Source organism: Gavialis gangeticus, unplaced genomic scaffold (genome assembly GCF_001723915.1).
Source record: "Gavialis gangeticus isolate Ggan-Ray unplaced genomic scaffold, GavGan_comp1, whole genome shotgun sequence".
NCBI classification, from domain to species: Eukaryota; Metazoa; Chordata; order Crocodylia; family Gavialidae; genus Gavialis; species Gavialis gangeticus.
Window position 1 is genome coordinate 7,231,270 of NW_017729020.1, and position 23,749 is coordinate 7,255,018.

The window sequence follows — 23,749 nt, forward strand, 5'->3', positions numbered from 1 at the left end:
CTGCTCCAGCAGGACCCACTCCTGGAGCCCTTGGTGTCAGCCCCAGCTGGCGCGTGGGTGCCGGAGAGCGGGGACGGGTGGAAGGTGGCGAGCTCGTTCTGCTCGCAGGCCCTGGGGGTGGCAAACCCGTCGGGTGGGCAGGCCTGGCCCTGGAACTGGAAGCAGATGGTGTAGAGGAAGGCTGACAGGTGCAGCAGGCACACACAGCAGAAGATGGCCACCACTGCGATGGTGTGGGGCTCCCACAGGGATGGCTCCAGGGCAGGGGTCCCAGGCGGCCCGGTTGCCTTCTCAGGAGGCTCGAGGCCACTCAGCCTCTCTGTGAGGTTCATTTTCACCCTGGTATTCCCTAGGGCTCCTGAGGGCTCTGCATTAGCACTGTGGTATTGCAGGTGGCAACGGTGAGCCTCGTCTCTGGCACCTGCAGAGGGAAGGAGGCTCGTGAGGCCGGAGCAGCTCCTGGCTCCCTCCAAGTGTCTGGACCCACTCCTGAAGTGGCCGAGTGTGTCCGATGGTGTGGGACTGGGCTAGGAAGAGCAAGCCCAGCCCTTATGCTCTCAGCATCTCTCCAAATGCTGTTAAAACCCCTAGGGAGGAGGTGTCTAACCATGCGCAGGACTTGGATCCTACAGGCTCTAGGATGAAAGGGTGCTTTGGGCTGGTGCATGACAGGGCAGGCTGCTTGGGTTGCTCTAGACAGCCCTCCTAACCCCTGTGAGAAAGAGGTATCTGCCCCTGCCCCTGCCTCTGCCCTAGCCTGGCAGCTGTTGCATGCACAGGAAGCCAACTTAAATCCCCTCCCAGGACCACAGGCAATGCAAATGCCCACCTCCCATCCCTGCCTGCCAGCCAGGCTGCGCATGCCTGTCCTGATAAACCCGCAAGCTGCAACTGCAGCCCTTACAACCCCATGCAAACCGCGGGGGTGCGCGTTGCATCTCGCAGCAGGCTCAGCCCTGGACCCTGCAGAGCCAGGCCCTGGGGCAGGCACCATCCCTCTCCCCCCTGCAATACTCAGCTCCTGGCCAGAGGTACCTTGTGCCCAGGCTCCATTGCTTCCCACGTCCACGTCTCTAGCGTATGGCAGCTGCAGGCAGAAGCAGGGACAATGGTCTTTGTACCTGTTGCTCTGGAAACTGCACGAGCCCTGGGCACTTGGAGTGAGCCCGAGCCAGTCAGGCTTGTCTGGCCTGGCAGCACCTCCCTGAGGCCACGAGCCTGGCTCTTTCCGTGGGTCCCCAGCTGCTCTCCGGCTCTCAGCTTTGCTTCGGCTTCCTGCAGCAGAGCCTCTGCTGCATGGACGAGTGCTGCTGGCGGCCGGCGGCAATGCCTGTCCACCAATTCCCGAGGTGCTCCTCGGCTAGCGAGGAAGGGGGAAAGGCACCTCCCTCCTTTTACGGCTCGACAGGGAATAGGAGGCATCGCCTGGCTAGGATCCAAACAGCTGTCCCTGCCATGAGCTGGGGAGAGCCTCCAGCATCAGGGCGACCCTGGTAGCTCTTTCCCTGGAGACCCCAACTCTGAAAATGAAGCTGTTGCTCCAAGGCAGGCTTCTGGCTGAATGCTGCGCCATCAGGGCAGCGAGTGACTTGTCCTGAGGGTCTGCCCTGCCACGTGGCAAGCTGGGCTGCTCCTCTGGAGACCTTGGCGTGGGCAGGCCTGTCCTGCAGCAAGGTGGGGAGGGATGGACCTGCAAGCAGTGCATGGGGCCTCCAAAGGTGCCCGCGTCCCTGCCAGAACCAGGGCAGACACCCTTCTCGTTGCTGCTGCGAGCTCCTGCTCTTGCTTACGGGTTCCCGGGGGCACTTAATGTCAGGGCTGCTCCAGGAGGCTTGTCAGATGAGAGTCCTGTGTGGGAGCCGGGCTCCCTGGAAAGATCCTGCTGGAACTGGAGATGGGCTTGGGCCTGGGGAAGCGATGACGCGCACCGGAGAGCTGTCACCGCCGCTGTCCTGTGCAGTGGGCATGTGTGGCTGGGATCTTAGTTGTGGCCTCCATGCCACGTGTGGGCTCAGAGCAGGTCCTGGTGGGCCCTATGGGCTGCTATTGCCTTCCCTTGTAACTGCACCCTCTCCGAGTCCATCGTGGGCTACGGGGCTCCCTGGCCTGCAGCGTGAAGTGGGGTGGGTCAAGGCACACGTGGCTTTTTTGTGGGAGTAATTCTGGCAAGTTTTTGGGAGCTTCTCCCGGAGCTTCGGCATCATCTCGATTTGGGAAATGGGCGTTGGGTGGCTGCTTTGAGAGGCCTGGGGCCAGCCCTGCTTGTCGGCTCTGTCTGGAGCAGGGCTGCAACGCACCGATGACGGGAGGGACCCCGGCTGCGCCCCGTGGGCCTGTGGTTGTGTACGTGGCAAGTGGAGCTGGTATTTCATCTTCCTGTTAAAGCGCTTGGGCCGCAACCTCCCAGGCAGCTTGGGCCAAGTGGTTTTTATTGCCCGGTTCAGTGCTGGCTGCCTCTTATCTCACCCGAGAGAAAATGCTCTTTGTTTTTGTACTGTGTCCTTCAGGCAAGAAAAGGCCCCAGGCCTTAGGATGAGAAAGCGCCTTGTGCGGGCGGTGGGGAGAGGAGAGCAGTGGTCCTGGAAGGGGCTGGGGTGGGTTCGTGCCCCACTGGGGAGCCAGGGCTGAATTGGGAGCTGTGCACAAATGTCCTCTTGCCTCCTCCCCTGCTGCGGTCACCACCCAGGTCCTCCAACCCCGTGAGCAGTGCTGCATGGGGACGGGGCGCTAGGCTGCCTTCAACAGGCCTGGTGTCTTTACGGGTAGCATTTGCCATGTACTTCCCCCTCCCTGCGGCCAAGCTCCCAGCCAGGGTGCTTTGCTGTTGGAGAACTTACTCAGGCAGCTACGTGGGCCCATGCTGGAGCTTTATCTTGCTGGGGAACAGGGTATGCCTCGCGGCTGACTATCGCGTTCCTGCTCTCCCGATTAGCAGCGACTGTTTGTGCTGCGGCCAGCAGCACGCTGTGAGCTGAGAGCAGAAACTCGCTGTGCCAGGACAGTCCCTGCCCCAGCCAGCTTACAGTCTGAGCAGGTGGTGGGAGGGGGAAGAGATGAAGAGACATGCCCGAGGTCACGGAGCACATCAGTGGCAGAGGCCTGTCCTCCGTGTGCCAGCTGGGTGCCCCAGCCCCTGCCTGCTCCCCCGCTTCTATGGCTGTTGGGTCGGCATCCTAGGCTAATGGCCCAGCGAGCGCTGACCTCCCACCGCGCCAAGTTCTTGCAACAGCCGGTGGGAAGGTCAGGCTCCCTGCGGGAGGGCGCAAGAGCTGACGTCAAAGGAAGCAGCGGGTGATTCACTGGCTCTCCGCAGCGCGTGTCTCTCAGGCTGTAACTCATCTGAGAAATGTCATCTCATCCTTGAGCGTTATCGCTCCTGTCAGTCTCCCCCCCACAAGCCTGCTAGGAGATAATTGAGCTTTCCAGAAGATACGTGCGAAGCTCACGTGGGCGGGTTGCGAGGCAGGGGACTTCCCCAGCCCAGAGAGCCCCACTGCAGTACACCTCTCGTGGGCCAACTGGGGTTGGGGAAGGCTTGGCTCTCGGCCTGGCTCTGCCACTGCCCTGTGAGGTGACCTTGGGCCTGGCCCTTTGCTCCTTCCTGGTTAGCAGAACAGGGCTCTGGGGTGAAGCGCTTTGGGTCCCATGGATAAGGAGGCGGCGTACAGGGGGCTGGGGCGGGTGCGACTGGCCCCGGTGCAGGCAGCGCTGTTCAGCTGATGCTCGGGCCGAGGCAGCTTTGGGAGCGGTTTGCACCGTGACGGGCCGGGTGCACCAGGCCGGCCTGCCGGGCTTGTGCTTGTGCTTGCAGGCAGCCGGGGCTCCAGGCCCGTGTGGTCACCAGCCTGTCCCTGCCCACAGCTCCACAATGGGACCCGAACAGCAGGGCAGAAGAAGTCTGATCCCAGGCTAGACTGGGGCCCAGCTGAGCCACAGCTGGCACTGTGGCCTGCCCAAACCAGAGCCAGGGGCAATGCCAGGCTGAGGGAAATCTGTTAACTGGCTTCCTGTGTCAAAGGCAGGTCATACCTGCGTGCTGTTCGGGGTTTTTACCGTCTACAGTGCAAATGGTTGCTGTGATGTCAGACCTCTGCTCACTGCCTGTCTGCTGTAGGTTGGGACCCCCCTGGGTCTCCATTCCTAGCAGCCCCCGGGCTGACTGCAGGCTGGTGTGAAAGGCCGGTCCCACTCTCTCCCCCTGAGATGTCCAGCTTCTGCAATCTGCAGTCCTCCCTTGGGGGTAAATCTAGAGACCGGGCTATGAGCCAGCTCCTTTGTAGGGTGTAGGGCAAGGCAGCTGCTGGAGGGCACTGTATCCTCAGAGGCAGCAACTGGGAGGAAGCCACAGGCAGTTGTGTGGAGAGGGTGTAATTGCAGTGGTAATACCCTGCCTGTGTTACTGCGCCGTGTGTGCGAGTCAGGCAGCAAATGTTTGCCTTGAGGGGTCTGCGCATGGCCAGGGATTGCAAGGCCGGTGGATCGGGAGCCCCCAGCACCAACCTGCTAGCGCCTACTCTGTCCAAGGTAGCACTGCGCTGGGCTGCACAGAGTTAATAAAGAAGAGGCAGGGTGGCAGGACCTGCTGCTTCCCTTGATCGGAGCTGCCCCTTGCAACCCCATGACAGATGCCTGGGGAGATGACTTTGGCCTTGGCCCCTGCAGCCTGCTGTAAGCGATGCCTCTCCTTATCTGCTTGCTGACAAACAAGCATCCTTCAGCTGCGGTATTTAAGGCTGAGAGCCCAGAGGGCTGCACCAGGCAAACACTGAGCCCCGGGCCGGCTGCTGCAGAGACACGAGTTCCCGAGGGCAGAGATTCTCCAGCCGAGGACCATGCTGCCAGCTACCTTCAAGCTGTGTGCTGGGATCTCGTACAGGCACCTGCGCAACATGACAGGTGAGGGGGAGCAGCCCCGGGCATCTGGGGAGGGGGCTGGCGTTGAACTGGTCTGAAGACACTTCTTGCTTGCGATAAGTCTGCTTATTGGGGCTCCTCTGTGCGCTGTCTCTGCTCCGCCATGGAGCCCAATGCCTTTTGCACTGTGCCCTTAGCTGCCAGACAAGCCTGTCCAGCAGGAGCAGGGGAAGGTTTCATGCCTGTTGGTGAATGCAGGACACTTCTCTTTGTCCAGGGCTGTTGCACTAGGTTTTATGCAACGTTTTAAATGCACCCGGTGCTTTGCAAGCACAGATAAAGAGTCCGTTCCCCGCTGCCAGGTGTTTGCCTGGCAGAGGCTGAGGCCTTCCTGCTGCTTGGATGCGTTTCCTCCCTGCCAAGCTGTTGCAAACAAGGAGCAGCCTGCCCTGTTCTCTGGCTTTCCACGTTGTACTGGAGCAGGGGTCTGCTCCAGCTGCTTGCAGGCCTGTAGCAAACCTGGTTCTCCTGGCTTAGAGCTCTCCCTCCATTGTGCTCTGTGTCCTAGGGCAGGTGTCAGTGGGCACATGCTGCTGCTGAGACTTCTCAAATCCCACCCCACTTTCTCATCTGAAGCCGGAGGTGAACCCCCTTCCAGTGGTTGGCAGGACTTGCTCTCCATGTTACAGCTGTATAGCCTCATTATAGGCCCCATCCCTCCCCTCAAGTGTTAATAAAGGATGAAATGCGATTTCCTGGCTCCGTACTGAGGCCCGTGGGAACTGGAGCTCACCTCCTGGGGAAGGTCCTGCAGGGATGCAAGTCCACTCCGCTTGCAGAAACCAAAAAGATGTTGCTGCTTAGACAGGAGCACTGCTGTGCTCAAAGGCAGGCAGCGGAGAGAGCAGATGGGAACGTGCCTCTTCTGTGAGTGCACTGCCTCCCTGGGGACCTGGGCAGGTGAGCGGAATCAGGGAGGCGAAATATCCGTGCGCCCTGAACGGGTAGGGAATCTGTCTGGGGAATTTTTCTTTCACTCGGGAGCGTAATGCAAAGTGCAGTGCGAGCAGACCTGCCCTGCTAAGTCGCAGCTTTGTTCTCTCGTTTCAAGGTCTGCGTCGAAAGGCCGCTGTTGCCATCAGCCAGGAGCTGAACAAGCTCGCCTTCGCTGGCGCGGGCCCTGGGAAATGGATCAACCAGGTTCGCCGGCGGAGTTCGTTGCTCAGTAAGTGCCATGGGGTGAGCCACCAGGGGAGGGTCTCGCATGGGTTTAGCCTGGAGTAGCTTTTGCCACAGCTCAGGTCTATCGAGAGCTTGTACCTGCAATACGTGCACACTTGCAGAGGAGCATAGATGCAAGCAGCCTAGTCTATAAAATCCAAATCCCAAACCTAGAAGTGCAGTGGGAATTGAGCACATGGGTACCTCCCCCAACACCCCCTCCACAGGGCTGGCATGCACGGGGTGAGCTGTTTTGCACCATGCATCATGTTGGTTTGTTGTAGGGGGGTGGAGCTGCCAACAGTGCTTCACCCCTGACCAAGTAAACTCCCCTCCCCGCAGGCTCCAGGCTGGAGGAGAGTCCCTTCAGCGAAGTGGAGATGTCCTATCTGAAACAGGGAGAGGAGGCCCTCCAGAAATCCCTCGGCATCCTTGCAGACCAGGACGGCTGGAAAACAGAGACAGCTGTGGTAGGGCTCCTGCCCATTCATGCATTGTTGCTGTATATCGTGTGTGTTGATGGTCAGGAATGAACGTTTGGGGGCAGCGTCAAACTCTCCTGCCTCCTTTCCCCGTAGGGCAATGGGGACCGAGTGCTGAGCAAGGTGCTGCCGGACGTGGGGAAGGTGTTTCGCTTGGAGGTGGTTGTGGACCAGCCCCTGGACTCTCTGTACGAGGAGTTGGTGGAAAGGATGGAGCAGATGGGAGACTGGAACCCCAGCGTCCAGGAGGTCAAGGTGAGACCCTGGTGACTGCACTGGTGCCAAGGGGGGAAGGACGGGTGCCTGGGCTCCGATTTTAGGTAGGGACTGCATTGCGGGCTTTGTTCACTTGTGCTGTGAGCAGAGACTGAAGAATTATGGTTTTGCTTTCTTAAGACAGGCACAGAGGAACTGCTCAGCCCATAAATACATCTGGGCAGGGGCTGTCCCTGCCTTTACTTTTCATCCCTGAGCTGCTTTCTCTGAGGAGCACAGACCCTCATCTCCTTTAGAGACCAAGCTCCCTGCAGCTGACCTGGAATGTGTTTTGCAGTAGCTGTAATATTGTCCCAGGAGAAGGGAATTTCCTAATCGGAGCAGCCTGCACTTGTAAATAGAGGCAAATTCAATTTACTGCAAATATTTGGTGGTGTTTATACATCAGAAGTAGCAGCAGGGCTGGATGCTGCCTAAACATAGCATCCTATGAACTCATCACACTAGACCCTGTGCTGGAAGAATCGAGCATCCGCTCCTACATCTCAGTGCAGATTTGCTTACTGTAATCTAACATCCTGGAAAGGGCCCCACCAGGCTGTTCTGCGACTGCGAAGCCAATGACGTAGAGGAATCTGGGTGCTTGCAGCAAGGTGCAGACCTTGGTTAGGCTTTCGGTGAACTGTGAGTGCAGGAATGGCCTGGTATGTCATCTCAACATGGGATCAAGTCTTAGACTGCAGCCCGTAGGGTTTGACATGCAGTGCCCGTGTATGCAGCATGGTAGGCTGGCTCTGTCTAACGGTGGGGAACTCTGTTCCCATCACAGATTCTTCAAAAGATTGGTAAAGACACGCTGATCACCCACGAAACTGCTGCTGCTACACCTGGCAATATCGTTGGACCGCGAGATTTTGTCAGCGTCCGGTGCACTAAGAGACGTGGCTCAACGTGCGTCCTGGCTGGGATGGCCACGAAGCATGGGGCGATGCCAGAACAGAAGGGATTCATAAGGTAAAGAGCCCTTGTCCGTCTGTAAAAAGTATCCCTCCCCCTCGACCCTACTGGCAAAGGACAGCAAAAGTCTAAAATACGCTCCTGGAAACCTTTTTATAAATCCCAGACTGAGTCTAACACATGCAGCTTTTCTAAGGCTTGAAAAGGAAAGAACTGCCCCCCTCCTAGCTAAGGTCTATAGAAAAGAATATGCCACTTCCCTGGTCAGAGCTCAGTTGCTACTTTCCTAATGCAATGCATTTCCCCTCTCGTGCAGAGCTGAAAACGGGCCCACGTGCATGATTCTTCGTCCACTGGCTGAAAATCCTTCCCAGACCAAGTTAACGTGGCTTCTCAGCATTGACCTGAAGGTAAGTGCGTGGAGCTCCCTTACAGCTGTGCAGGTCCTTGCAGTGCAGCTGTAAATGAAGCTGCAACAGTTTTCTAGTTGTTTTTTTAACCTGTTTGAGGTGGTTCTAGTTTTATCCAGTCCAGAGAGCCACTATGTTCCCCATGCCTATGTCTTTACCCTTGCCGCCTGCGCCTCCTGCCCTGCAAACCCCTTCACCTAACACCATCTTGTTCTCTGTTCTCCCTCAGGGGTGGCTGCCCAAATCAATCATCAATCAGGTCCTTTCCCAGACGCAGGTAGACTTTGCCAACCATCTCCGCAAGCGCCTGGCTAGCACAGCTCCTCCTGCAGTCGCTGTCAACTGCTGAAGTTTCGCTGCTCCCCATAAAGAAACCTGACCCTGAGCCACAGTCACAAACTGTCACAGGCCAACAGGGCCAAAGATATGTGCCCCAAGGTGAGATTGCCACTGTATTATCCAAGACCTGCTTCTAGGCTAGACTTTTTTAGAATGGAGCTCGTGGGAGGAGAGTTGGCCTTGGACCAGTTCTGGATAAGCGTGTTGCTGTACTCCCTGCAGCACAAGATCGCCACCCACCCACCCAGGAAGAATGGCTCCCCGTGTACCCCCAACCCATCAGATCTACCGAGAGCAGGTCCCTTAAAAAAGGACAGGGCCACCTCTGCTGCCTGCAGTATCAGAATTCTCTTGGTGCCTGGTGAAATGTGTCCAGCTTTGTGTTCTTCTACAGTTTTTGGCATCTTTACAGGGAAGCTACTCTCTTGCTCTAACAAGAGGGCTCTGCTTCCACCGAGGCAGAAAGGTGGAAGAACACATAAACGGCCAAGATTGCAATGCAAGCCCCACTCAATTTTCTCCATTTACTTGGTAGATACATCACAGGAACAGTTACTGGAGTATGTGAATAGGTATACTAGGCCTAAAAGACCTTCACTGAGTTACAGGTTTAAAATGTAACTATGAAGGGCTTGTCTACACCTGGCAATAGCCTCCAAGAGAGATTCCAGAGGAGCTCCCCAATAGACACATTTCCTACAGAATGCCTCTGAAGCTGGACTGAACTGCACTCAGTGGAACAAACTACACTGCAAACCCTGGGCCTCAGAAGGCACCAAGGTACTGAAGTGTAAAATAAAGCTGTCCTGATGGGGAGTTTGTGCAGAATAGTTACTGCATTTAATTCATTCTCCCTGTGCCTGGCCACGCCAAGACCTTTTGAAGCTTCCAAAATCCCTATCTGGTGAACTGTATTATTTGAAATGTTAATGGAAAAGGGAAACAGCTTCCTATAGCCATCTTAAAGGAGTATTATGTATTGTCTAAAACTAGTTACCTTCCTGCTCTTTTAAGGTAGTGAAGGATGGAAAACCTATAGTAACTCTAAGGAGACTGGGCTGTTGCATACAACACTAGAGTAATTCTGCTACCTGCATCTTTGCAAATATTCTATGGTACCTAGATTATGCTGCAAAGCCATCTCTGACAAGCTATGCGACCTGCCTGCAATAAGTTTGTTTTTAGGTCTCACAGAAGAAATCTGCACAGGTAGCAGCTTGTTCCAGTGCAGATTTCTAAGCTTTACACTGTAGTTGGCTCAACCTCCAGTACAGGCAGCTGCAGATCAGTTTTGCACTTGGTGGATTTCTGCTGTAGGAAATTAATTTATAAATGAATGCATAGGTATTTATTTTTCTTGTATAGATTTGCATATTATGTGACTATTTAATATTTATTCCAGTTGTTAATGCAACATACACACCTCCCAGTGAACCAGCCCTAAGCACATTTGTTTTAAATGAAGGTAATTACATGTAACAGAGAGAAACTTATTCATTGTGAAAATAGCTTCATCTCACTTTACACTCTAAAAAATTATTACCTTCTCTGCCCTGTAGAGCTCCAAAAGGACAGTTGCTATGTAGAAGATGTGTGTAATCAGTGTAGTAGTCTAATATACTCACCAGGCTTTTTTTTCCCCCAAAAATGAATCTGTTAAGTGTATGAAACCTGTATCAATACTTTTTAAAATAAATATAAGAAATACAAAGTCCACGCCTCATTTCATTTATTCAGAGCCTAGTAGAGAGCAAGTTAAACAACTGCTCAGAACTTTTATTTCCTATTATTGTGAGTGTTACCTACCTCCATACAAGAAACCAGTTTGTCCACTTCAGAGACTTGTATTGGACCGTAAGATCTGTTAAAAACAGAGTGACCTCAGAATATTCCCCGATTTTTTTTTTTTTTTTTTTTTTTTTTAAAACCACTCGTGCCTCCAGGAAGAGGTACATACAGTCAACAACATGCTGCAACAGTTCAGATAAGAGGTCTGGTCCCATGGAATTTGGCAGCAATGGAAGTCCTAACCTTCATAAAACAGCCAAGGCCATAACCAGTCTTGGGGAAAAGACTTTATTTTAAACTGGTTTCCAGTTAATATAAAATAAACCCAGACTTTCTTTGTCCCATAATTTTGTTTGAACACAGTAGTCTTGGTACAAAGCAATCCCTTGGTATGACAGCTACTGACAGTTTAAAAATCCTGTAGCACAGATGATCCTACTCCGTTGTTGGAAGGTATCTGGATGCACCTGCTTTATTGTACTATGAAGCAGGCATTTATGGCCAGGGCCCAGTCTTAGTAAAGGATGACTTCTCCAATCCAGACAGTAAAGAGAAATTATTGCAGTATGATCAAATAGTCATTTTGGTGACTCTTTAAAAGGACGAGTAGTAGAGGACGCTGGTAGGTAGCACAATACAGCACAGCACTGCATTCACTGAAAAGTCCCCGGCCTGGGGTAGAATGGGTCATAAGAACATAATACATCTAATGCCAATGAGTGCATGGCAGAAATAGCTGCTGAGTCTGCTTCACCCTGTTTTGTTCTGGCCAAAGAGGACTGGTTCAGAAACTGAGCAGTGCACGTTCCACTAGAAAGAAACCATATTTATTTTTCTAAAGTCCACAATTAAAAAAAGGAAAAAAAAAAAAGCTAAATGCCTGCACAGACAGCATCTCCGTCAAGGCTCCCATGGCGGGCTGCGTCTGCCATCAACTTCTGTTTCCACGTGATAGAGGACATCAGCCAGCGTGTGCTCTACCACAGCCCCCCAGCCCATGTCGCTCATCTGTTGGGGGTGGAGAAAGGAAAGTGTTAATGGGGCTGAGGTAGTCAGTCCAGGGGCAGAGTGCTATAGTTTAGCATACTGACTCTTCTATCAATTCTGGGGTAAGGAAAAATAGGTTCCATCCTAAATCCCAAGAGTTACAGAGAGCTTTAATCCCTAGGGTATAAGGCTTTATTCCTTCCAGGCTTTATGTACTAACTATGACAGCCTTGTTATCATATCCACATCCAGCTTCTCTGCCATTTGTTTCAGAAGTGTAACTCTGAAGATGCAAGGTAGGGGGCAGGGATCTGAGATCAAATGCATATTTTAAATTTTGCTTCCAATGAATCCACCGGGGGGGAACATGCTTTGCTTTAATCCCATTTCAAGCACAAAATAGGGAATGTTTGAGCTCCACATAATTCCTCCTAGAAATACTGAGCAGGATACAGAAGCAGTATCTCAACCAAAGCACTGCTCATTGAGATCAAGCCCAATGCATTTCTCCCTTTGCCCCAGTGAAATGATGCTAAAATATAAATCTAGGTAATGCAGCTGTACTAGCAAAATTCAGAGGAAAGTGATTATTAGGATTTTCTCCTCAGGCAAGTGCATTCCAGTCTCCTCTTCACCCTCGAAATCAAAAAAAGAAAAATGCCACTTCACAATTCTGACCTGCCTTTTGTTGACAGAATGGAGGCCCACCAGGTAAACTGAAAACCGATATAGTAGCAGTAGCACAGGAAAAGCAGAGTTGTAGCTGCTGCATTGCTACTTACTGGGTGGTAAGTGATGTCTCTTGGAGGGTATTTGAAATACGGTCCAAAATTTATTGAAACCTATGAAAGAAAAGTAAATGTGTTCAGTGTCAGAGAAACATGCTGAAGAGGAAGTACAGCGGTCAAATACAGGAGCCAGGGGACGTGGCTGCTTCCGATATTTGTCTGACTTAGCAAAACATGTCATGACTTGGTAAAATGTGGCCACATACCATTACGTGGCAACACATGTCAGCACCCAGGAAAGAAAGTGACATGAAAAGCTAAGTCTCTAAGGTAAGCATTTGGTCTCTTAGCTTTTAGAGCAACTCAAGTGTAGCCTCAAGTGGCCTTGGTGGATCTCCCTAGAGGCTAGAGATAGACAATGGCAGTTAATTTGGGAGTTAACTTGAAAGCCACAAGGAACCCTTTGCTGGAATGATTGTGGGTGTTTTTTCAGCTCCTTGGGCCAGGGACTTGTTGTTCTGTGATTGTCCATTGTCAAACGTGGTGAGTCAGACCCATGATCAGGGCTCCTAGGAACCGCTGCAGTACAAATCTACATTTCTGCTCCCTCATTCATTTAGTCTTCTAAACTCCGAGCTCTGTGTCTTATGTACGTACCGTGCAGCCTTTATACAGAGAAATGGCAGGGAAATAAACGCCTTCAAAAATATCTTTAAAGGCAACCCCTTGACTGACCCCGTTCTTGTAGAAGGTTATCTGAGAAACAAAAATAGTAACAGTTAGCCAGAGGTCACTAAGTTTCACTGATTCATCTTAACCTTCTTCCTGCCCCTCCCCATCTCAGATCCCTTCCATCTGACCCTCACTTGGTAACCTAAGGATTTTGATAACAGAATCTTCTTTAACACTGGAGCTACTTATTTGGCTTAATGTTGCAGAGTGCCTGGCACATCTGCCTAGATTTTACTTATGTATTTATTTAACATCTTGCATTCCTTAAAACACAGCTGCCTACAGGGACTTATCATAGGTTGAGGACAGTGAAATCCAGCTGCCCCATTGGCTTATTTGAGTTCCCCTAAGCTTAGACAACTGAAGCTTAAGTTGGAATCTCCACCTCCACCTTCGTATACAAGACAGGTAAGAGTGCAGTCATACTATTCCTGGTGCTGCTTGAATCCTAGATGAAAATGCATTAACTAACGTACACACTGCACCGATTCTCAATAACTTGTTTGTTCTGTTGGATCTTTGATGTGGTCGGTATCATGTGCCACCCTACCCCCATGCTAAACTTACTTGGCTTCCAGGTGCTTGTTTTAAGCTTTTCTCTGCTTTATCCACAAAGTCCTTCTCTTCAAAATACAAGTAACTTTTGAATTTGATCAGAGCCTACAAAGGTAAGCAACAGCAGCACTTAAAAACAGGCTGCAAGATGTTCGCAATTAGCTTTAGGCAGTATAGCTAATGGTAAATGTACAAGGATTGAATTGGTGCATGCACCACCTAGTAGTGGAGATGCAAACAGTTATGGTTAGGTCACCGATGAAAAATGAGGTTTAAACACCTTAAGTAAACACGAGGAAGGAAAAGTAACCATGTTTGCAACTAAGTAGGAAGCACTGGGCATTGATTAAACACAGCCAGTATCTGACGCAGATACTCAGAAAACATATGGTGAGAACAACACTGAAGGAGTCCATCATTACACAACTTACTTTATCTTTGTAGGTATCAGGAAGTGACTTAGCAGTCTCAGTGTCTTCGGGAAGACTGATATAAAATCCGAGCATATCTCCTTGGCCATAACCCGATGAATAGTGTTTGCCTATGGACTGATGAAATTTTGTTCCTTTTTTGCTTCGCCAAGAGTAACTAAATTTGTCATAGCCCAGAGGAGCCTGAAGGTTCCCTGTGAAAAGTCAGAGATCAGTCACAGATTCTTCCTTCAGGCTTCTGAATGACTGGACTGCTTAAAAGTAGATAGAAACTCAAGTCTAGTTATGCATAAAGCAGGGATTTTCTATACAAGTTAACATTTCAGGGAGAATCTTCCGGACTTAATACACAACGACATTTGCTCTGTACCATCAGCATCTGAAAGCTCAGGCACAGCCTCTGCTGTTCTAAGACTCTGTAGGTCCTTGGCTATCTACACCCACTTCACTAAAACAATGTAGTGAGGCCAAACATGCTGGGAGTGTGAAACACTGCCATCACAATAGCATGACAGAAGACAGTATGCCTGAGGGTTTGCTGCAGCTGTTCCACTCACATTTAGAAAAAAAAACACTTAATGGTTTTGTTGCTTCCACAAAAAGAGTTGCCCGTGTTGACATCAGTTTTCCTACTCTTTTTAACTCTTTGAATTATTTTACAGAGGCCAGAATTACCAAAAGAAAGGGAGAGGAAACCCAGAACAGGTAATAAAGCTGCTACTGTTACAAGTTTTTAGAAATTACTTTACCCAGTGGCTGCGACCAGCCGAGTCTGGCAGCTGTATCTGGAGGCATCTCATCTATGGATATTTCAAAATACCAGGCTCCCTTACGGACCCCATGTGAAGCTCGTACCATGGAATACCCCTTCTCTCCTATGACAGTCAATCGGTCATCAGAAATCTTTAACTGTGGAGCTGCAGTAGTCAGAGAGAACAAGGAGTTGAGTATCTCATTTTCAGTTTTCACCTTGCAGTAGCATACACAGGCAAGCAGACTACAAAGAGTCAATCCTACATCTACATCTGCTGCTTGAAGCAATTCTTTTTGGAGCTTTACTAACTAGTAAACTGAAGTCACAGAAGAAGACCTGACTCCATACCTCGGTCGTGCAGTGCCAGTAAGACCCGTTCATACAGGCATGCTCGGTAGAGATCTCCAGGAATTGGCTTTCCTGCCCAGCAGTCTAACTCCAGTTTCTCTGGGTCAGGTGCGTGGGGGTCAGGCTCAGCCAAAATATAACGATACCCATCTTTATTAAAAGGATGTTCCAAAGGATAGCCATGAGGTGGCAGGCGCTGAGCTGAAAACAAGGGGTCACTGCAAAAAGCAAAAGGTAAGAGTTAGTAACGGGGCAGCAGCAGACGCCACAAGCCACAAGCCTCCAGTGTTCTCAAACAAGCCTCCTTCAGATTTTCCTCTTCAAACCCTTCTATACAAGACATGCTGCTGACGGCACCACCCCCTTCCGATTTCCCAGTCTATATATGCCCTGTCTATACCAGACTGGCCGGGGATGTACTCAGTAACCTAAACTATGTCCAGTCTAATGCCAAATTAACTCCTGGGCAAAAGACCACTTTTGAGGCCTGTGCACCACTTTCTCCTTAAGGAGATGACGCCCGAAAGAGGGGAGCATCCACCCCTCCAGAAAGCACCTTAATGCAAAGACCTAGTAGAGTGGTACAAGTTTGCACAAGATGCTGCCTCCTGCTTCCAAACCAGCAGGTAACAAATGGGATGCAGGTACCCTGTGTTGTTAAAGCCATCCCTACAGCCATGGCTGGTATGAGGATAGTCGCTTATGCTTTCCAATTCCTTCCCCATTTCTCTTGGCTATCTTAAGTCTATTCAGACTGTATCTTTCCATTTACCTTCTGGTTTTCTTGGCAGTTCCTGTGGTCCCTCCATCTTGCTGTTTGCGTTTTGCTCCCCTTCCTTTCCCACTGCCACCTGCTGCAATACCCCCTTAAGAGAGAAATCATCGCAATTCCAAATATCAACGGCTGCTGGTGGCAGAAGGAACTGGTGAGTATGGAACCGCCATGGGTGCAACACTGTCACATTTGTCTATTGCTTTAGTAAGAGTCAACCAACTTGTACGCAGCCGTCTGAAATTTAAATTGACAAGCTGACAGAGAACAAACACAGTAAAAGCCAAAATTTAGCTAGAGAACGTGCTGGTTTGAATAGATGAGCACATCAATCAGGAAAACTTGCTTTGCTGGGCTCAACTCAAGCTTTTACTGTGTGAATGATAACTAATGACTTTCCCATTGAAAATAAATCCTATGCTATCATTTAAGATTAGTTTGAAACCAAAAGTTAATGCACGCTTTCATGGAGATTCCACGCACGCAGTTAATGCAGTTTAATTTTCTTTTGCAAAAGTAACAGAGACCCACTGTATGCATTTGTCATCTGAAGCAGACTTTCAGTTCTCTCAATGGCACACGATATGCTTGAGAAACACTTGGACACACAATACCTGCTTCAGCAGTAAGCACTTAACATTTAAAATCCAATATATAAAATAAAATACACCAAAATGGGGAAAATAAGCAATAAAAGGTGTCTCTCTCCAGCGATACCAAAATTGTTACTATTTGGGATCGAAATAAGAGAAAAGAATCGCTTTTCACAATAACGTATTTAACTTGAATTCAACTGAAGTACAGGACAAAACACTGACTAACGTCAAAACTGTGCCAAATTATCATGCAACTTCTTTAATGCATCCGATATGCCAAATTACTCTGAGTGTAGTATTTTAGCAGGAGAATACATAGGGTTTTTGGAAAAAAAGATTTTTACTTAACTTAAAAGGATGCGATTACAAGGTTTCTGTGGATTGCAGATAAACACCTTTTAGTGCGCAGTGTATTGTAACTAAGAACAGAGCAAGCTTTTAAATTACCAGCATACTTGCTGCAGTGTAAGGGCCCGAGACCTTTGAGGGGTTATCATATTCTGCACAAACCTGACCAGCTCTGACTACACCAGCTTGTGTTAATCCTGCAGATCAACTCCCAGCATATCATAACACGCTCCGCACTGGCAAAAATAAAGCCTTCCAAGCACGTCTGAAGTTTCCCTTATTAATGTTAGAATATTGTAGAATGGGCTTTACAGACCCATTATTTAGCAGCCAAAATGGTTAAATTTTGGACGTCTATTAAGAATCCTACTGAATCCTTCAAAAGAAAAATTCTGTTGGAAGGGACCTGATGCCAGTCAAGTGAGGCAGAATATGACAATTTAAAAGCTTCTAGTTGCTGAACATTAAAAGTGGAATTGTTTTGTATTTAGTATTACAGCAATCATTTCAGGACACACTTTAGATTTTTAATTGACTTTAGCTTCTAAGACAATTGAGCAAAAAAACCTTTCCAAACCACAGTAATACTTAAGTTTGAGAAGCTGAAAATATTCACCTCCCAAAGAGGCTCCACCTGCAGGAACAGAAGTGGCACCATGTATTTGTCAAATTTTAATAACTAAAGGAGAACACAACCAGTGCATGAACTGAAATATATACTTTAGAGACCTACAGTGACAAAAAGTACAGAGCATTTTTTAAAGACAAGTTACCTCATTAGCTGCTAGTAACATATGTGCATTTGCAGAAGAATGGCTTATCACACAAGTGGAAATTTTTCAGAGCAAGTTTATATTAACTAGCACATGAAAAGGTTTGCCTTGCTCACTAAGGCCATGTCCACGCAGGCGTGGACCTTTGGTTCCCTGGGGACAACTACCAGAGACGTGTGCCACCACTAGTTGTCCCTGGGGAATGCCCATGCTAGGCACCCTCTGGCGTGTGGCAGGTTACCCCAGGTGGGGTAGGACAGGCTGGGGCCAGCACTGGGCTGGCCCCAGCAGCCTTACCTAGGGTCCTGGGAGCCTCCTGGGGCTGCAGCAGTAGTGATCCTGCCACTCAGAGCCTGGCTGGCAGCCAGAGCATGGCTCCAGCCAGACAGGTTCCTGTTTTGAGAGGCGACCGCTGCCCCCTGTGCACCGCTCCACACTCTTTGTGTGGGTTTTTTTGACCCCTGGATATCCAGGGATCAAGCTCCCCTCCCCTCACTGCTCCCCTGCAGTGCAGACAACAGCAGAATATGCGGTATGTGGCACCGCAGACATGTCCGCAGCGCCACATATTGCACAGCCAAGCTCATCTGGGCGCAGCCTAAGAGATTATTTTAACAGAGCTGTTATTACGCCAGTAGAAAAAATATTGAGGTACATGACAAAGTAGACTGAAATCTCAGAGTAAGGAAAATGGGAGATCTGAGCAACAGGAGTTATGCCACAATTAAAATCATGGTGGTAGGGGTGGAGAGAAGAGAGAAAAATAGAAAAGAATGTGAAAGATCACAGTTTTCCTGATTAACTAGGTCTCTTGCAAGCAGGTATGCACAATAATTTGTATGTCTGGCAGCCTGAGAGAGTGAACTTGGGGTAAACACTGCTAAGGTAAGGACAGATGTATACTTCTGTTGATAGACTAGGCATAAGTTTAAACTGGCTCAAAGTGTTCCAAGAAAAGCAGTCAAATGAGTACGTAATAACCAATTAACTGGATTTTAAATTTTTCTAAAAACTCTACGTGCCCAGTTAATTCATAGCATACATATCCAAATTCAGGGCTTTGTAAAAATGTGACATATTCCTAAATACTCAACACGTATTTTGATAAAGTTAAAGGACTTGCCATTTAAACTTCCACTAGTAGACACAGCATTGTTCTGTTTCTGGTTATCATACGCTGGACCAATATTAGCCAGGTCCTGAAAGACAAAATTCAATTTAAAAGCGCCGCTACTATATGGATGGTAGTACCTACAGTCTGTTCTAAGTGTGTGAACACATGGTTCCAGCAGGAGGTTTTTGTTCTTAAGGAATTTCCAAGACCTGAAGCACTAGCAAAATTTTAGGAGCACAGTGTAAAATACTTTATTTGTCACTGAAGTCTTACTCCTCCTGCAGTCTGGAATGATTTAAGTTTTCCTAGTTCCAGGAAGGATTCAACTATGTGCCCTTCGCACCTTGCAGGTCAGGTTCTCACCATTTTGCTTTGTTCTCTAGTGCTGTTGCATAGCATTGAGTAGTTACGAACCGCAGGACTGGACACAAACACAGGTGACTTAGGTACGTGTTTTTCTAAAAAGAGAGGCAGGATTTATGTGAACATAAGCGAAAGGGATAAGACCACCTGCCTTTTTCTTCTCCCCATCTTGCCATAAGGAATTGTCTCCATTGCAAAAAAAGAAGGAATGTGTTTCAATTGTACTGTTATGTTAATATAACAGCATTAAGATTGAGGATAACTGAATGCCATCAGAGTGTGCAGCAAGGGCTATAAAGAAGACTGTTACCTTTTAAAAGCCCTGACACGTACTAGAAAGAGAAGCATCAGCAGCTGATCAGGCCCTGACCCTGCTGTTATTGCCAGATAATGCAACTGAGTTTATCCAGAAAGGACATGGCCAAAATTCACAATCTTCTTGCCTACTTTTGACTTTACTTGAACGTTTCTCAAACAGAGCTGAATCAGCAGCAGTAGCCACGTGCCTGCATGTGGTGCCCTATTCTAAGCAGGCTAAAGTAACAGGCTGTTGTTTTTTTAATTAGAAAAGTAGGTAGGTACCTAGAATTAAGTTATATTTATTCATATATCCCCAATATATACACACTAAAATAATGTGCAAGGTGTTCACATCAAGCCATGAAACCGGTGCAAAGGAAAGAATTTTCCCTTTGCCTCTAACCACTTACTTGATCTAGAAGGCCAAATTTTGGATAATCTTCCTCTGGGTCTTTACTGCCTGGATCTGGATGCTCTTTTACCAAAAACACATCTCTCTCTTTGCACTGAAATAGAGAAGAATCATTGAAGACACTCATAGGATCCTATCGTGTCCCAAAGTGTCTAGAATTGAAGAATAAGTAAACTAGGTAAACATGAAGCCACAACAAAAAGTATTAATGTCTGAACTGTTTTTCTACCTTCCATGCCAGTTACTAGCAACTAGGATACTATCGGAAGGCAACTGAAACTCTATCATTAAAGAGCTTCATAAAGTGTAAACTGACTTACCATTGTTTTTACAATGTTGTTTGGCCAAGTCATTTTTCCCGGTCTCTGTCTTGTCGTCATACACTCCCAGTACTTATCAATAAATGGTATAATATCCTGTTTTAAAAAAGAAATAAAATGAGGCTTTTAGTAACTGCGAGCAGTAAAAGATATAAAGCTACTTTATTAAACCTTTCACATCAAGATCATGTATACATTTAGAAATTTACCTAAAAGAGCTGGTAAGACTGACAGCTCCTACTGTTTGTTTGAACTTGTAGATCTAGATGACTGCTCTTTTGTCAAATCATAACTCACATTCAGACATGACCGTGTGTAATTATAGCTGTACCTTGTCTTTTGAGAACATTGTTTTTGGGTGCTCATCTTGTGTCCTTGACTGCCATGTTAAGTTGGCCAGAGCACTAAGGCACATTTCCTTCAGATCTTAAAAACAAAAATATAGCAGAGCTCCAGTTACACTCTTGATGAGGAAGGTCAAGTGTATTTATATAGCATCTCAAAGTTAGCAAATACAAAAAAAACCCCAAAAACAAAACAACAACCCCGCCCCCCTCAGCTTCTGCAATGTTTAGAAAAGTCAGCTTATCAGAAGATTCTTCGCAACCAGAATGCAGAACTTCACCAGACCCATCAAGAACCAAACCAGCTTACAATGAAGGTCAGTATGCGTCACTCCCTCCTCAACAAAAATGAGAAAGAAGAAGAACATCCAACTTTTGCAGGACATGCCGATTGGTTTATTAACTTACTTGCTTGTTTTCTTAGGAAATAGGTGTTTCCACTGTGGTGGCAAACATTGCAATGGAAACTGTAGTTGGTCATGAAAGGCAGGCATGATCTGTGAAATTAATAGCATGTGGTAAGTTACCATACACAACTTGAATTTATCCTCATAATCAATGAAACCCAGTGCATTCTGGAAAAAAAAAATAAGTGAGCTTAAATGTATTTATTTTTTTGGTTTCAGAACCAGTCCTGAAATTTATCCAGTAAAATTAAGCTGAAAGCAACTCCGGGAGCTTCTAACAATAAAGCATGGATTCGTCATGGTATTTCTAAAGTTGTTTTAATATTCTGTGGGAAATGTAAAATAAGTCAGCTTTAAAACCAGCTTTCAATTTTGAACTTTGGTGTTTTAAATTATTGTAAGCATCTTAGATGTCAAACTGCATTTGCTTTCCCTTTACAGGTAATTTTTACTTTCCTGCCTGTCAGCTTGAGTCAGTGAAAGTAAGCTGTTTTTTTCAAATGTGAGCTTCACAATCTTTTCCTGGAGTAGCCCAAGGCTGCAAAGACTTTATGAGACTGTCCAAATGCACAGAAAGATTAGAGAGTGAGGAAAACATAAATATATCATGTAATGTTTTATAAACCTGGTTTGCTATTATTTACATAACTCTCAGCTTGCTATATTTTACACAAATAAAACAGGAAGACAAGGTCTTTGGTCCCCGGGAATTTACGTTCTAAATATTTCTCGCTTTGTTTCCTTTTGTGTAAACCTAAATTTAGTACATAGCTTAGCCGACCTGTCAAAAATGTATTGATTTGAAGGATCTTGCAAACTACAACTTCAAATGAAGCACATTCTTCCTTCTACAATACGGTACAATATAAGCATCAGCCCTCTCATGCAAGGACACACTTGCTACCAATCTGTTTAAATACATAACAAATCAACAGAATAAAGTGCAAATATGGGAGGTGTGAGATAACAGGTGGCAAAGCACGTTGTGATGTTGTAGCCAGTGAGTTTTGATTTCTAGTGACTGCATCAATTGAAAAGTCATCCCCAAGCAGGTTTAAGTAAATGCCATCTCCTAAAAGAATGGCTAAGAAATTCAGATCATCTGCAGGAGTTAAATGTTACAAAATTCAGTCAGTATGTGGTTTCTTTTCTCTGAATAGGAGCCACGCAAGTACAAATGACATTTGGTGCCAAGCAAAGATGCCACATACGTAGTATCGATGCCAAAGGTGTCTGCTGTGAACCACTTTGTGCAAATCCCGCACTGCAGCTCTATCTCCCCAAGCTGTCGCCCATTCTCTTCATCCACAGAACCTGTCTGCGTGTCCAAGACTTCAGAGTTCTCCCCGGCACCTTCCTGTAATAACAGCAGAAGAGCAAACAGGCTGGTTTAGGCAAAGCACCAAGACTCAACCCATGTCAATCAAGCAGCACGTTTGGTACAGCACCCTGGATAGCAGAATTTCAAGGAAACAGAAGATTTCTTTGTACTTTTAAATCAGCAATATTTAATATACAACTGGGCTGGGAATGGACTTGAATTAATCACATGGCATCTGTCACTGGGGAATAACCCAGCAGCATTTTCATTCCATTTCTAATCTAAATCCAGCTGCCCCTGAGCCAGTCAATTTGTTGGCTATTCAAGGTTGTTGATGTTTTATGCTTTGCCAGGCACCCGATAACTAGTTAATAACATTTTGCTGATACCTCCTAGAAAAATATCTTTTATTTCTAATACAATTTCCCCTTCTCCTACTGTAATCAGAAGTACATAAAGGCATACAAGACAAGTTCGCTGCAACCAGCTTAGCGATGTTTCCATACAATGCATTATGCAAATCTTACCACATAACAGAAAGATTATTCAAAGCACTTGATTCTAAATTGAATTACTGCAGCTGGAGACCCGTGGCACCCATGCATATGGCACCTAAAGAGGTAAAAATCCTCCAACTATAAGCCTTGGTCATCTATTTATGGACAAAATCGCTACCATGTAAGAGTGCTCCGTTCACAAGGAGCATTTTTACCATTTGTTTTGGCACAGATGCTCCCAACCCAGGTTGTCCCAGGGTGGACAAACCCCTTATGCCCTTAGAAGGTTTTGACATCCACTTCTTGTGAGGACTTGCAATTCCCAATGTACCATATAGAGCAGTGACAGGTCCCCTGCACAGGTGTTTCTCAACCTTTTGCAGCCCCAGGCACACTTACATGCATAAAATGTTTCTGAGGCAAACCTGTGAAGCCATTCACCACTCCATACTTATAAGCTCATTGAGGCACGCGTGTTAGTTTCTCATGGCACAGCGGATGGGAAACACTGCCCTACACCTAGCCTGGACAAGCGGCTCTGTGCTTTGCACGTAGCAGGCTGCGCTTGTTCCAGAGCCAGCGGCACCAGTCCAGTGATCCTCAACCTTTTTTGTACCCTTGGAAACATTGATGACCAGTGCTGACCTGGCGCCCCTCCCTCCTGCCCCCAGTGTGCAGGGTAACCTGGAGCTGTGCCATCCTGCAAGGGAGTTTCCCACGTTTCTCCTTTAAAGGACAACCATTTTTGAGTCACAAAACTGAAACTGTCCACAGGACATGGCCAAAACTCGCAACCTTCTTGTCTACGAGTGACTTTATTTGAACACTTCTCCAACAGAGCTCGCCCTTTGTGTACTCTCGTGCCCCACTTTTGGGTGGGGCGAGGAACGCTAGCATCAAAGCAAGTGTCTGTGGTCCCGGTCTCCCTGGCTGTGGCTGTGACCAGAGGCCGAGTGCAAGGAGGGACACGGCAGCTCTGCGGGGAGGCAAGAGCCAGCGGGATCCTGGTGGCGGCAATGCCGTGCTGCTGGGGCTGAGCCCTGCGTGGACGCGTGCGAGGACCTACCAGGGCATCCTTCCCGCTGGACGACTCAGTCTCCAGGGCGGCGGTGACATCCCCCAGCGCAGCCTCGGCCCTGCAGACGGACAGCGTGAGCCTGGCATGGGCATGGGCATGGGCGCCCCCCCACGCACCCACGTGGTCCCTGCTCCGGGGGCGGGGCCACCCTAGCCCCCTCCCACCAAACCCCACCCCCTGTTCCGAGTGGCAGGCGCCCCGGCCAATGGGCAGGCGCGCAGCGCCGCGGGAGGGCACCCTGCCCCACCGGCCCTCACCCAGCCTCGGAATCCGCGGCGCCCGGCTCGGGGGGTGCGGGGGGG

The 23,749-nt window shown here is 48.4% G+C and overlaps 2 protein-coding genes across 3 annotated transcripts; one reads left to right on the forward strand and one right to left on the reverse strand.

Annotated features, from left to right (window-relative positions):
* Positions 1–4,746: 4,746 nt before the first annotated feature.
* STAR (steroidogenic acute regulatory protein) lies at positions 4,747–9,950 on the forward strand. The gene is made up of 7 exons (XM_019514461.1): positions 4,747–4,896; positions 5,966–6,079; positions 6,418–6,545; positions 6,654–6,812; positions 7,603–7,787; positions 8,047–8,140; positions 8,370–9,950. Exons 1-7 carry the CDS (start codon positions 4,833–4,835, stop codon positions 8,487–8,489), a joined length of 864 nt encoding a protein of 287 aa, XP_019370006.1. The 5' UTR covers positions 4,747–4,832; the 3' UTR covers positions 8,490–9,950.
* Positions 9,951–10,539: 589 nt separating this feature from the next.
* ASH2L (ASH2 like histone lysine methyltransferase complex subunit) lies at positions 10,540–23,723 on the reverse strand. 2 transcript variants are annotated; one of them, XM_019514459.1, is made up of 17 exons: positions 23,705–23,723; positions 23,436–23,505; positions 21,763–21,908; positions 20,553–20,641; positions 20,132–20,226; positions 19,801–19,896; positions 19,479–19,574; positions 18,415–18,490; positions 17,135–17,152; positions 15,575–15,668; positions 14,803–15,020; positions 14,450–14,617; positions 13,701–13,894; positions 13,282–13,374; positions 12,640–12,738; positions 12,037–12,096; positions 10,540–11,275 (listed from the first exon to the last, which is right to left on the reverse strand). In XM_019514459.1, exons 4-17 carry the CDS (start codon positions 20,623–20,625, stop codon positions 11,168–11,170), a joined length of 1,488 nt encoding a protein of 495 aa, XP_019370004.1. In that variant the 5' UTR covers positions 20,626–20,641; positions 21,763–21,908; positions 23,436–23,505; positions 23,705–23,723; the 3' UTR covers positions 10,540–11,167. The 2 variants fall into 2 exon arrangements, with proteins under 2 accessions (XP_019370004.1, XP_019370005.1); XM_019514460.1 differs by lacking the exon at positions 17,135–17,152.
* Positions 23,724–23,749: the final 26 nt, after the last annotated feature.

What these genes read in the sequence shown, in the direction of transcription:
- STAR (XM_019514461.1), top strand. Translation starts at nt 4,833, where the DNA reads ATGCTGCCAGCTACCTTCAAGCTGTGTGCTGGGATCTCGTACAGGCAC. An exon ending in GCACCTGCGCAACATGACAG is followed by an intron (nt 4,897 to 5,965) that starts GTGAGGGGGAGC and finishes TCTCGTTTCAAG; the next exon opens with GTCTGCGTCGAAAGGCCGCT. An exon ending in GGAAAACAGAGACAGCTGTG is followed by an intron (nt 6,546 to 6,653) that starts GTAGGGCTCCTG and finishes CTTTCCCCGTAG; the next exon opens with GGCAATGGGGACCGAGTGCT.
- ASH2L (XM_019514459.1), bottom strand. Translation starts at nt 20,625, where the DNA reads ATGACCAACTACAGTTTCCATTGCAATGTTTGCCACCACAGTGGAAAC. An exon ending in CAATGTTCTCAAAAGACAAG is followed by an intron (nt 19,897 to 20,131) that starts GTACAGCTATAA and finishes TTTTTAAAACAG; the next exon opens with GATATTATACCATTTATTGA. An exon ending in AACAAGCACCTGGAAGCCAA is followed by an intron (nt 12,739 to 13,281) that starts GTAAGTTTAGCA and finishes TTTGTTTCTCAG; the next exon opens with ATAACCTTCTACAAGAACGG.